The sequence below is a fragment of the Seriola dumerili genome, unplaced genomic scaffold (assembly GCF_002260705.1).
Source record: "Seriola dumerili isolate Sdu_G_001 unplaced genomic scaffold, Sdu_1.0 BDQW01000291.1, whole genome shotgun sequence".
NCBI lineage: Eukaryota > Metazoa > Chordata > Actinopteri > Carangiformes > Carangidae > Seriola > Seriola dumerili.
The window spans coordinates 1,101,283-1,115,299 of record NW_019174546.1 but is presented as its reverse complement, the minus strand read 5'-3'; the positions used below and the strand labels follow the sequence as shown (position 1 = coordinate 1,115,299).

The 14,017-nt window shown below is 38.8% G+C and overlaps 1 protein-coding gene across 2 annotated transcripts; it reads left to right on the top strand.

Moving 5' to 3' along the window:
* The first annotated feature begins 741 nt into the window (after positions 1 to 741).
* Positions 742 to 12,610, top strand: mppe1 (metallophosphoesterase 1). 2 transcript variants are annotated; one of them, XM_022758127.1, is made up of 9 exons: positions 742 to 1,254; positions 1,385 to 1,493; positions 3,046 to 3,149; positions 6,110 to 6,190; positions 7,007 to 7,115; positions 7,497 to 7,577; positions 10,123 to 10,245; positions 10,477 to 10,608; positions 11,763 to 12,610. In XM_022758127.1, the coding sequence occupies exons 1-9, from the start codon at positions 1,004 to 1,006 to the stop codon at positions 11,946 to 11,948; spliced, it is 1,176 nt and encodes a 391-aa protein (XP_022613848.1). In that variant the 5' UTR covers positions 742 to 1,003; the 3' UTR covers positions 11,949 to 12,610. The 2 variants fall into 2 exon arrangements, with proteins under 2 accessions (XP_022613848.1, XP_022613847.1); XM_022758126.1 differs by having other exon boundaries at positions 10,468 to 10,608.
* The last annotated feature ends 1,407 nt before the right edge of the window (positions 12,611 to 14,017 follow it).

Genomic DNA, 14,017 nt, shown 5'->3' with positions numbered 1-14,017 from the left:
AAGTAGGGAACTAATTGTAGGCTACTTCAATGCAGTTCTGAGGTACTTATACTTTACTTGAGTATTTCTGTATTTCCATTCTGTGCTACTTTATACTTCTTTAGCCCACTCCACTACATTTATCAGCCTCAAATTACTTTTTATAATAAATTTACTACAAAATGCATTTGATAAGATTATGGTGTCTCCCAACCTTTTTGCCTTTTGACCACCACACAAAAAAGTGTCTATAGTGTCAAAGAAACATCTCACCTGTAAACTAAGCCAAACATTTCATGGCTCCAGGTTTGCAAATGTTAGTTTTGTACTGTGTTTCCTTTTAATTATGTAAACGACTTGAATGTATTTTTAATAATTTTGAGGTGTGGACTCTTTGTTGGATAAAATAAGCATTGTGAATGAGCCTCTTTGGGCTCTGGGGTAAGTGTGATGGACATTTCTCACTATTTTCAGATTTTTTTACAACCCAAACAATCAGTCAATTATTAGAGAAAATAATCAGGAGGAAATAATCACTAGTCAAATTCATATAAAAAATCTGATTAAAATCAACCAAATACAACATTGAAATGCTGCTTACGTGTAATGTAGTGTCTTTACAGTGTGGTATTAGTACTTTTACTTAAAGATAACTGTCATTTTACCGTAAAAGATTGTCTTTACTGTTTTATTTTGGAAAAACTATCAGCGGAAGTGTTGCTTCTAGCTTGACCATTGAGAGCGGAGAGGTGCTGTGATCGTGAAACAGCGGCTGGTGACTGTTCCATCAGCTCTCTCTCCAGAAGCAGAGGACCTCTTTAGCCTTTTATCTTATATTTTATCTTTTCTCTCGAATCACTCGGACTTGGCGCTTTTCTTTTATCCTCATAGCAAACTTGCCATGAGCATCACACGGCCGGAGACCTGAGCAGTCGGGTCTGGAAGAGGTGAAGATGCCTCATGGACCGCTCCATCGCCACCAGTGCGCCAGTTCAGGGCATCCCAAACGCCGAATAACAAAGAAATGCCGAGGTTTAGCGTCAGATGGATGGTTGCGGTGGTGCTGATTCTCGTGGTCGGCGGTGCTTTCTTCTTCTGCGAGTATCTCATCTACTTCCCAACCATCCTCAAGTGCGCCTGGCCGAAGATCAGCCATGCACGGGGCGGAGAGGGCATCGACGGCCGGCCGATGGACTCAGCGGTCCGCGCTATGGTGCTGTCGGACACCCACCTCCTGGGAGCCGTCGGGGGACACTGGTTCGACAAGCTGAGGAGGTAATGTCATTGTTTAATTCTATTTTTAGGCAATCCATCTCTATCCCTGCTTCCACCCGTCTGGGCTCTGCAGGAGTGATTTGTAAACAAAAACAAGAAATAACGCTGACTTATGTATCCAAACGCACAGGGAATGGCAGATGGAGCGGGCTTTCCAGACGGCTCTGTGGCTGCTCAGGCCCGAAATAGTCTTTATTCTCGGGGATATCTTCGACGAAGGCAAGTGGAGCTCGCAGAAGGTAACGTACAGCTCCTTTCCCCCTTCTTGATCTGTGTGCAAACCCACAGTACTCATAATGGTGCTTGTGAGACAATAGTATGTGGAAGAAGAGCAGAGGCCAGTGCTCTCCGGTCATCATCATCATCATCATCACCATCATGATCATGTACCATCCAGGCCCGAGAGGCTGCAGGGTTTGTGGCAAACACCAACAACAGTAGCTGCAGCCTGTATCCTCTCAGCCCTCATCATCCTGCTTCAAGAAAAATCGCCCTGGGAATTCTCACACATCTCTCACTGGATTGTCAAAAAGCATCCATCAAGGCCAGCAAGTGCAGCACTGAAGGAACGCCTCATTAAAAAAGGAAACAGAGCTCGCAGGCTGTAAAATCTTCACTAATCTACTATGTTTCCCCTTCAGCTTTCCTCACTCATTTTTTACACTTGGTTTGCATCTCATCTTATTTGCATTCTATGGAGTTTTTTGCTCAAATCTTTGATGTTCCAGGGAAAGAAATGCGGAAAGCAGGGCTGCAACTGGTGATTGATTTCATTATGGCTCAATCTGTCGATTATTTTCTGGACTAATCCATTTATTGTTTGGTCTGTGTGTTAGAAAACAGTGAAAAATGCCTCTCAAGTTACCAGAACCCACAACGATGACTTGGAATTGCTTGTTTTGCCTGAAATAAGTCTCAAACCAAGAAAAATATTTCCAATATTGATTAATATGTTCTTCATAAATCAAATGATCATGTGATCCACATGATCAAACGATAGTTACAGTATAATAATAAAATGTAGGCAGCTAATAAATATTTGATCAACTGTGGATCAACATAAGTTTGAAAATAGTGAGAAATAACCACCAACATTTCCTTAAATCCTGAGGTTACATCTTCAGACTGCCTGATTTGTCCGACCAACAGTTCAAACCCAAAATACATTCAATTTAAAGTGAGATATAACATTTAAAAAAAGAAGCAAATCAGCACATTTTAGAACCTGAAACTATTATAAACAACTATTGGCCATTCTTGCCTGATAAATGACTTCAAAGCTTGATCAATCATCAAAATATTTTCCCATTACTGATTGTTTTCACTCTAAACTGAAAAATTGTCCCAAATCTCAAAGAAATCTAAGTCGATGATATAAAACTAAGAAAAAGCAGCCAAATTTGAGAAGCTGAAAGAAGCAAACCTTTGGTATTTTTGCTTGATAAATGTCTTTAACGATGAATTGATTTAAATTATCAACAAATGATTGATTAATCATTTCAGAACTAATTAAAAAGGAGCAGCAGGGAGTAATTCAGAGTCAGTATGAAAAATATTAAAACCCACAGCACTGATGTAATTAAAAAGGTCCCTGTGGGCTTCGGCCCCTACAGGTGCAGAATTGAATATGGAGTCTGAATCAAAGCAGCCCGGGTCACCCACGGGGGCTGTAGGGTGACCCTCAGAGACCCCATTAACTCTCATGAGCTTCCGAGGGGAGTTTTTTTTTCCGTACTAATGTCCTGCAATGAAACCTGCCTCAGCTGTGTTTGTGTTGTTGTGTATCTGCAGCACTGGGAGGACGACGTGCGGCGCTTCCACAGGATGTTCAGGCACTCCACTGACACAGAACTGGTTGTACTGGTTGGGAACCACGACATTGGTTTCCATTATGAGTAAGAACAAGATTTACTGCATTATTGTTTTACTGTGTAACCTTTGAGGATACTGGCTGATTCAGCAGTGTATGAGAGGGTTCAGGAGAAGATTTAGCAGACTTCGATTTCACTCTATGTCACTTGTCAGACCACAGAATACCTCAGCATGATGACTTTTTTTAGTGTTCGTCACTGGCCTAGTTACAGAAATATCTGATAACAGACGTCTATTTGTGTTTCTCTTTGACAAGTTTTTGTAAGTAGAGAAGACACTTACGGGCTGCCAAGGGAATGTCAATAAAAGCCTCACACTGTTGCATTGCAGAGCAGGCAAACATAATGAAAGGACTTTGTCCACGTTGAATAAGAAACATTTGATTATGAGCCAATCAGAAGGAAAGTTACTGAGCTGTACAAGGGGTTGGATGCAGTAACTGCAGTCAGAGCTGTACTGTAGGTGCCTGTAAGGACACTGACGTCATGTCTTCTTTAACTTTTGTAGGAATTTGGGGATTTTAAAAGATAAGACTGTCAATTTTTTATATATTTATTCACTGTCAACAAATCCCATGAGAAGATAAAGAACAATGATCAGACTGACAAGTATCACCTGTGCAGCAAACACTTTGTATATCTTAGTCCTATGTCACAGAACTAAATTATTATAATCATAAAACACATCAGTACACTACAATGTTTCACTGAGTGACATGTTCCTCGAAATAAACTAGAGTGTGTGTGTTTTCTGAAGGTGTACATACTCAGTGAGATACCAAATCTGTATTAATCCGCAGGTGAAAATAGTCCCACAAATACACTATTTACTGGTGTTTGAGTAAAGTTTACCAAACACTCCAGTGCCCTGCTGTTTTAGGAAATTAGTCTTTAAAAAAAAAATCTATATAATTGTGACTTAATTGAGAGATTTCCATCATTAGTAACAACAAATTTGACTAATAAAATATTGAGAGCTTAACACATTGAGGGTTTTGGTCTTTTCATGGGCTTTGTTAACAGTAAGAAGAAAAAAAACCCAGCCTGATCCTTTAAAGACCCGAGGAGGAGTTTACACTCTCAGGTTACATAAAAACTTAACTTGTTGTCACGGCACAGGCAGAGAGGAGCCAAACACAGAGAGGCAGGCAGATTCAGCGGAGCAGTCTTTAATAAATGAAGATAAGCTTACAGGCAGACAGGTGGATGAAGGTGAGTAGCTGAGCTGGCAGGCAAATAAGCAGGAACAGATAACAGGAAAAAAAAAACTCTGCTGACTGACACAAAGGAAAAACACAAGGAAACAAAATCAGGTAGCAGATGCACAAGGAAACACCAGGGAACAAACTGACACAGAGTGAAAGGAACACAGAGACTAAATGCACAAGGAAGGGGAGGCTAATTGGGAACAGGTGAAACTAACTCGAGCAGGACAGCCAATCAGAAGTCGAATCACAAGTAATTTCAAAATAAAACAGGGCAGACCATGACACTTGGGTTTTTAAGGCTAATCCTGATCATTTTTTAGACTCAGTCTCCTCTGATTTGACGACTTATAGGCAATAAATACAATAATAATAAACAGAGATGGAACAAAGTCATTGTTTTGCAAGTCACTAGTAAGCCACAACCCAATGGTATTAAAGTCTTATTTGATTTTGTCAAGTCATCAGATTTATCAGATTCATCACTCAGTTCTGACCCAAATTGAAATTTTGTGACTCTGCACCTCTTTTTTTCTCCATCTATTAGTTTCAAGGCACAAAAACAAACAAAAAAACACCCAGCAACAACAAATGCAATTAGTATTGTAATAAAAGACCAAACCTAACACAAGACACGCCTTGGGTGTGACATACTCTGTGATAATAAGAAGGATATTGTTCAGTTCTCCGAAACTGGCAGTGTGGAGGTTGTTTTGAAATCACATTTAGATTCACAACTTTTTTTCTTTTTTTTTTTGGCTTGTGTGACCCTCTCAAACAATAAAAAGTCAACTCACGTCCCCTCAAAGGTTACACATTTCTTTTATCTGTGAGCATCATTTGAATAACTTTTGTAGCCTGAAATTACAGAGAATTTAATGTGTCAGGAAAAAATGTTTTTGGAATTGGTGATCCTTTCACGACCCTTCACATTCAGCTTGGGACCTGTTTACAGGGTCCAGGCCGACAGGTTGGAATCCATTCATTTGGATGATCATGTAAGGAGACAAAATTTGAAATAATACGAGGGTTTTTTGACGGCTCGTCCAAAAGAACTCATGACTTCAAGTATTTCTAAAATCCTCGTTAGATTTTTTTTGTTTTTCGTTTTACTTTTGTTGTCAGATTGCTATTATATACAAAAATGACTTCAAATATAAATTGAAACTATTTTTAAAAAGTTATAAAATATAAAAAGCAAGACACTCTGAATTTAAAGTAAAACATGATTATAAAAACAATATATAAGCTTTTAGTTTTGCCATTTTTTATGGAACATAAATGAGACATCATAACACATCTGTAATATATGACAATACATAAGACATAGCTCATCCAGTATGTGTAGCTTTGATAAGATTATATCACACAGGTCTTCATTTAACTTTATGGTAATTTTCGAGCCTGTATGTTTGTGTATTGTTGAATTAGATTGCATTATATTGCAGAGATGTTGCGTTCATGGTGTCCACCCCCTGTATGTACCAGTGTTTTTGTAGGAGAATGTAATTCCTAATTTCTCAGGGGAAGTAGCAGTGAAAGCAAACACAAGATGCATGAAACCATCCCACAGTGTAGCATTTTGATGCCTGTGAGTCAGAAATGTGGGATTATGCAGACATTCAGTGGCTCATATGTGCTTTGATTCGACTCGTGCAGCAGGAAGCGACACTGTTATGCAACAGTGTGTGACAGACAGACGTGGCAGACTGAGCAGCAGGGTTTTTTTTTTTTTTTTTGTGTGTGCGGTGTGACGAGCAGTGTTGTGTCTCCCTGCAGGATGGACTGGTTCAAGCTCCAGCGTTTCGAGAAGGTTTTCAACGCTTCCTCCACCAGGATCGTCACCAAAAAGGGAGTGAAGTGAGTGACAGGAGGCTCCAAGACGACATGATAACCTGCGACACAAGCTGCAGGCCTAACATGTGACTCAGCAGGCTGAGAGGTCACTGGTTTAATCCCCTGAGTCAGTCTGTGCCAAAAAAGTGCTTTTAAACAAGACGACAGACATTTGTAGAGATGTTTTGCTCTGATATAATAATAGGCACAAATCACAAAGTAAAGTCATTTTTTCACGCAGTATATGTTTATATATCAGTATTGAGCCACATCCTTTTTTATCAGATTATGTTTTGTGTATAATTGATTCCTTAAAATTTTATTTTTTAAAAACAGGTGGGAAAAAACCTGCAATATTTCATTTTGTTTCCAATACAAAGCAAATTGTTTCAAGTATTTAAGGAAAACAAGTCAGGCAAATAGTTTTTCCACGTTTTCGGAAAGCAAGGTCAGACAGCTTCAATATACATCTAAATTACTTGGAGGATAGATTTTTGTACCGAGATTGGTCTTATAAACAACAAATAACATAAAAACAAGAAATCTATACAGAAAATTTAAAAAAAGAAAGGACTACAATTTAGAAATAAAGACACTGTAAAAACCTGAAGTGAACTGGAATTAAGAGATGATGTAAAACCGCATAAAATCAAATCATATTGTTTTTAGTTTTGATCATATATATATATATATAACTAGTTATAGGTGAGATTGATAAAGTAGCATAGAGAAACCCAATTTCATGGAGACTTTCAAAATAAAAACATTATAATATGATGCATCTCTGCAGCCTCACTGAAGCTCTTGTGTTTTTCATGGAGACTGTTTTTCTCTCCTCAGTTTTCTGCTGGTGAACAGCGTGGCCCTGCACGGTGACGGGTGTCCCATCTGCCAGTCGGTGGAGAAGGAGCTGATCAAACTCTCCAGGGACCTCAACTGTTCTCTTCAGGTGGGAGGAAATTTCTGGAAGTCAGTAGCACACTTTCACACTGTCAGCACCTCGAACACACCCTGCTGCCGCTGCTCATGAAGTGTGAACAAGTCAAGTCATGTGAGGAAGAACGAGAAAAATACACCTCAACGATTTTCATATCCAAAGCTCAGTTGTACTCGGAGCAGGTGTTTTGTTCTTTTTACACATGCGGTGTTTGTGAAAGCACATTAAAAGAAGCAGCTGATTGCTTCTCTGTCTTCCTGCTAACGGCACAAATTCTCTCAAAACAGAAGGACTGGAGAGATATGAAATAAAAATGTTGACTGATGTTTGAGGAGACATCGGGAGCTTGTGGAAAAGACATCCGATGAATTCTTTATGTCGTCTTTTCTGCAGAACTCGCAGTCGGGCAGCGGAGTGATGGACAGCTGTGAAGGCTCGCAGCTCTATCCCCCCACCCCCCCCATCATGTTACAGGTAAACTGCTGGTGTACTCTCTGAATGAACTCTCTTCTGTCTGAAAACCTGACATCATCCTGGGTATCTGCAGGTCTCAAAGTCTTAAAAAGCATTGAATTTACTTCCCTCAGCAAAGGGCTTTTCTTGCCTGTCGTAGACGGTCTTTCTGTGTTTGTTTTGTGTCTCCCTGTGGTCATTTTGCGTTTTCTTCTGTCATTTTTTGAGGTTTTCTTTGAGGTTGTTTTGTGTCTTTGTGTTCAGTTTTGGTGTCTGTTCATTTTGTGTCTCTTTGTGGTTTCTTTTGTGCCTTTGTGGACATTTTGTGTCTCTGTGGTTGTTATATGTCTCTTTGCAATGGTAAGAAAAAAAATAGGGCAGGAGTTGTAAGAGGATAAATGTTCAAATCACATATAAATAGCTTTTCTTTTTTTTTTTTTTTACTCACTTAACCCACATGTACATGAAAGAATTATTTATGCCATTAATCATGTCATTTATTGGATAGGCTGACAACAGTTTAAGTAACTGAGTTACTGCTTCAAGTTATCAATACGAAAAGCCATAAATTAGCTGGTTCCAAAATCTCAAATCTGAAGATTTGCAGCTTTTCTCTTGTTCACTGGACATTTGGAAATTTCAACTGTTCTTCAGACATAAGAGACAAAAGTTTGAACTCCCTCACAGTCAGCACCAAGTTTATCTAAAATGCATCATTTCAAGACCTTCATAAGGAATCAGAAGATACCTTGTAATGTTGCATTTTTAATGAGCCAAGTGCTGAAAGTGTCCAGGAATTTGAATTTTCTTTTGCATGATTTAATTTTTAATACACAGAACCTAATTTAACCCGTTTTTCAGACAAATAAGCACATTTTGTTAAGACTTCTGATTCCTAATTATTTTCTGACATTTTATGGATTTACTCTGTAAACGATCGTCTCAACCACTAGATCACCACCATCACAGACCAAAACAAACGCTTCGTCGGCCACACTTCCGGCCTCTGTTGGGCTACAAGGCAACGACCCTCCTCCCTCCCCGCGCGCTCTCAGTCAGCAAAATGTTATGAAGCACAGAGAAGGCGGCCATTGAACACAACAAGAAACACAAGTGAATAAAGTTACCCTGTGCACAGGAGAGCCAACAAAAGACTATTTCTGTACTCCACAGCAATGCTAGCAGTTAGCCAGCTAGCAATAGCAACATTTGCTGAACACATTCATAATATCGGAAACAGCTAGTCAGCAAACATTATCATGGCTACTGTAGCCGGTCAGTAATGAAAACAGCCATGTAACAATGTGTAGCCATCAAGTTACTTACACATGGAGGAGAAGAAAGGACAGTTCCGAGTCAAGCTGGACCCTTGGGCCGCTCGTAAGGTTCTCCTTCTTGGTAAAGACAGACCAGTATTGGCTTCATCGTCTGACTGGGAAAGAGATTCAACCTCGGACAAACGACTCTGAAGGAGCCACTAAAAACTTTACAAACTCTATGGATGTCATGACAGTCCACCTGCCGACCGGGATTTGAGCTTCAGTCCCCATGGCCAGTCCACCTCATGTCTTACTCTGTCTGAGGCCTTTTTGAATGAAAACATGGTTTACTCTTCAGTGGAGGGAAATTCTGGGACGCACTCACATGCACGCGCTGCCAGAAGGATACCAAATCAAAGAGCAGAGACAGAAAACGACCTTTCTGCTCAGGACGCCATTACTCTACTATTTATTTACATAGAGGAATAGTTGTTTGCTGCAACATTATTGTTTAAAATCGAATTTACAGAACATTTAATATAAACAAACGAAATAGTTATTAAAACCTGACTGATCCACCACTGTTCAAACCCAAAGATTTTTTTTTGAAGTTATACATGTAGTAAAAATCCGAATGTTTCTAGAGAAAACAAATATATCAGACTGAATTCTGGAGAAATGTGTATAAAATAATGCATTTAAAATATTTCCATTTGATGTAATGGTGCAGCTACAAAAAAAGTTTTGGCCTTCAATATTTCACTCATTTTAAACATCATAAAGCTTCAATACAGAATACAATAGATTATACTGGCAGAAATAGTGGAAACAAATGATCAACTGCTACTTTACTACTACTACTACTACTACTACTTTAACAAAAAACTTTTTTACACAGCCTATCTTGTCTTTTGGTGGTGAAAGATTTAGTGTTTATTTGCTCCACTGATTAATCTGTCATTTGGTCTTTAATGTGTCGGAGTTTGTTTGTGTTTGTTCAACAAACAATCCAAAACCCAGAAATATCAAAATGATATAAAGCAGAAAAAAGCAAAGCAAATCTTTACATATTAAAAGTTGGAACAAGTATTTTTCTTGATTGTTTGTTGTAAACAGTTTCCTGGCTGCAGGTTTGCTATTGTAGCACAATATTCAGACTTTAAAGTTTCTCAGGATCTTTGCTGCACATCACCAGTCTTTAAAGAAAAAATAAAATTGCATGAAAACATGATTTAATGATAAAAAAAAATCACTAAAACCTGAAGAAATGTAATCATGTTCCCCTAACTGGCTGTTCTGCTCTCCAGCACTATCCTCTGTACAGGGTGAGTGATGCCGGCTGCACAGGACAGGACGCTGCACCACCTGAAGAGCGACACCTGTTGTTCAGAGAGAAATATGACGTGTTGTCCAAGGAGGCCTCACAGAGGGTGAGTACTCTGCAGTCTCATCACACCACCTCTCCTTTTTTCTTTTTTTGTTTTGTTTTTCAACGCATGGATCTCTTCTTCAGCCAATTAAAATACAGTACAACAGCCGGCTGTCAGAAACAGTTGTGTATAGAAACAGGAAAGGATGACGATGATGATGAAACTGATGATGTAAGCCAGCAGCAACCGCTCTCTGAGGTGCATGTGGATTTTTCTCCTCAGCTGCTGCAGTGGTTTAAACCCCGCCTCATCCTGAGCGGACACACCCACAGCGGATGTGAGGTTCTCCATGACAACAAGTACCCAGAAATCAGCGTGCCATCCTTCAGCTGGAGGAACAGAAACAACCCTAGCTTCATCCTGGTGAGTAACAACACAACATGTCTGTTTCAACCTCCTCCGTTGATCCATAATGACGTTGATATTAAAAGCTCTTTCTGTGAACTTGATTGTGATGGTTTTTCTTATGCTTTTCTATTTTTAGAACAGAAAACCATTCAATCATTTTCATAAATAAAAGGCACCGGTACATACAATCTATCCAGCCACTTTACAAACCACAAAGACTCTGTGTCAGTAAACTGTGTAATTGTATGAACCTTTTTACTTTTACTTTTACGTTGTTTTTCTTCCTTTATCTTTTGTTTGTTTCAAAACCAGTTATTACGAGATGATGCAAACAAACAATGGTGATAGTTTAAAGCAGCTATAATCAGTATTTTTATGGCAACAACGTAATAAATGACAACGTCACAGTATGAAAGGAAAATTATTCTCATTAATTTAATGTTAATCTCATTGTTTAGCTTTTACTGTTCTAGTTCACTCTCACTGCTTCCATAGCATTGTTTTAGCAGGAGCTGTTTTCAGTGAAACAGCTCTAACAACCCACTGTACATGTGCTTCCTGCTCAGCAGACACAGTTAGAGGCGAGCTGGTGAACACAGTGGAGCATTTAGCAGCTCAAGTGTCAGATATTTCCATCAGGAGCTGGTAGAGACCAAAAACAGAGAGTGATGACTCCAAATGAATGAAAATGTTGCCCCATATCTGCTGGATCAGTACATACACAGCTGTTTGCGAACAAGTTGATAGTAACAAGACCATGACACGTCAGTGTCGAGTCCACAGCAAACAATCTGCTGCCCAATGTTTGTGCCAAGTATCACTAATGAGACTCATTTACTTTGAGTAACCAAATAAAGGAATAATCCCTCTGATACTCACGCCACGAAAGTGCTAAATCTGCTGGTTTTCATCCTTATGTTTGTGTGCTTGTCTCTTTTGTTTTTGATTTGAATTTCCCCTTGGTGATGAATAAAGTATATATCCATCTTGTGTTGACGCATTTATGAATTATTGTGTGAGATTTATCTTGACCTAATTGCGCTGCCCTCATGTCAAGTTTTTGTGTGATATTATTTAAAGAACAGTTTCCAAATAGAAGTGTTTATATGATGTTATAGCTCCCAAACCTTCTTATCTGCTATTAATACAAAACAACCCCCCCCCTCCAGGCATCAGTGTCACCTGGCAGTTACGCTCTGTCCAAGTGCTTCCTGCCGGAGGAGAGCACGGTGATCGGCGTGTACTGCTCGGCCGGCGCCTGCCTACTGCTGCTGTTCCTGGCTCACTGCCTGTGGATGAAAGGCCTGCTGCAGTGCCTCAGCCTCTGCCTGCTGGGGAAGCACAAGTCTCTGTGAACTACATTACCCAGAGTACACCACGTTCCAGGACAGAGCCATGAAGTTGAGGGTTTTCACCGCAGTTGGTAAACACTTGATGTGAGGATTTGCAAAATGTGACTTTCGTCCTCCCGAACGGGCCAAAAAAATCTGTTCATACAACCTCGATTTTGTTTGTCCTAATGTTTTACGGCACTGTGAAGGACCTGAATATATATTTTAAATGTCTTTAAGGGACTCAAGGTTTATCACTTCTGACACTGATGATGATGGTGTGGTTGTAACCTGTGATGACAAAGCATTTTTTTCTTATGTCCAGATGGGTGAAGTTTTCCCACAACTTGTCTGAATTATTAGAAACTACACACATGTGGCGTAAAGTAAGACAAATCAAACAAGTACATATGTAAATACACACCGTCCCTGATCTGATTTAAGGCGGTGAAGTCAGATGTATGTTGGTAGTTTATGCCTCTTCACTCTGATGTTAAACTGTGAATCTGATGTGAACACTGTTAGTTTTCTGTTGTTGTCGTCCGATCATCCATCCAGGGTTTCTCGTTGTTTTTATGATGCATATCTGAATATATTTATTGCTGACTTCTGTGCCAAATGTTTGTGAGGGTTTTTGCCAAATTGTTGAAACGTTTCTGATGAACAGCACATAATAAATCAGAATCTCAAGGTGTGTTTTTGAGCTTTTCTGTGTATACGATAGGCTGACATAACGGTACACTGCGTCGTCCACAGCCGTATTTCTCTGTGGCTGAAATGCTAAATATCATAAGATGTTCGGCGGCAGAGATGGACACAATTTCATAGTAATCGAAATAAATTTAAGTCATGTGAACACGAATATTTTGTGTTTGCAAAATCATGTAAAATAAAATGCGAGTACAAAATATTAGGGACATATAGAGACACTGAGATGAAGCAGTTCACACTAGACCCGTCTCACAGCCTCTCTTTGTCGATCTGCGCGTTTTACACAGCTGGACAAAGGATGTGTAATGTGGACTGAGATGATATAAATCCATCAGATGTGTGTGTATAAACTGCAGTAGCTCTTTCTCTAATATCTCAACATGTTAGGACATGTCTGGTAATGTATAACAATAAGTAGGATTGCTTTATGGCAATATTTTTATATGATTTTTGCAATAATATGACAAATTACCTCAATTTGTCAGGTATTTCATTTACATGATTGGTCAGATTTTCATTATCAATACATTTTTTTGATTGACTTGCTTTTCATTAAGTGTATGAAACATCTGTCTGTTTTGTTTGACCAACAGTCCAAAAGTAAAAGATACTAAACATGAAGTGATATAAAAACAGAACCCTCACATTTGAGATTCTAACAAATATTAGCATTTCTGCTAAATAATTGACCGAATAATTTTCTGTTGATCGAGGAATTGATTAATAAAAAAAAATGCTTTAGCTCTAGTCTGCTTCATTTTCAGAGAGAATAAAATATCATGATACAGTTTAAAATCTAAATTTAAAATTACATCATGATGAGAGAACTCTATCTATATTGCTCACTCCTGACATTCTGTGTTAGGGGAATAGATATTAACTGTATTAGAAGTAAGGTTATATAATGTGTGATTGAACTATTATTCAAATATCCCTCTTTTTTTTTTTATATCAAACCTCATTTTGTTCAAAACGCTTTGTCAGTGTCTTTATATTAAAGGCCCTGTACACCAAAGTGAAAGCTGCACAGGTGATTTAAATGACTTTGACTTGTTAGACTTCCTCTCAGGACTGTGTGACTGACACCTCCCTGACTCTGTTGAACAAATTACACCTTCATCGTATGTTGTGCCCCAATTCCATACTACATACCAATACAAACTAGTACTAATAATATCCTGTTATTGCAAATGCTATAGAGGAAATCACCATATTTCACTGTTTTATACTACAAGATAATGATACCAGTACAATACCTGCCAGTTAAACATCCAAACAATACGTATATATTTTTTTTTCTAGGTTGTTCTTGCAGCTGTTTCACTGCCACCAACAATTAGCTCTAATTTTGTTCCAGCTCCTCGATTTAAGTTGTAGATTTA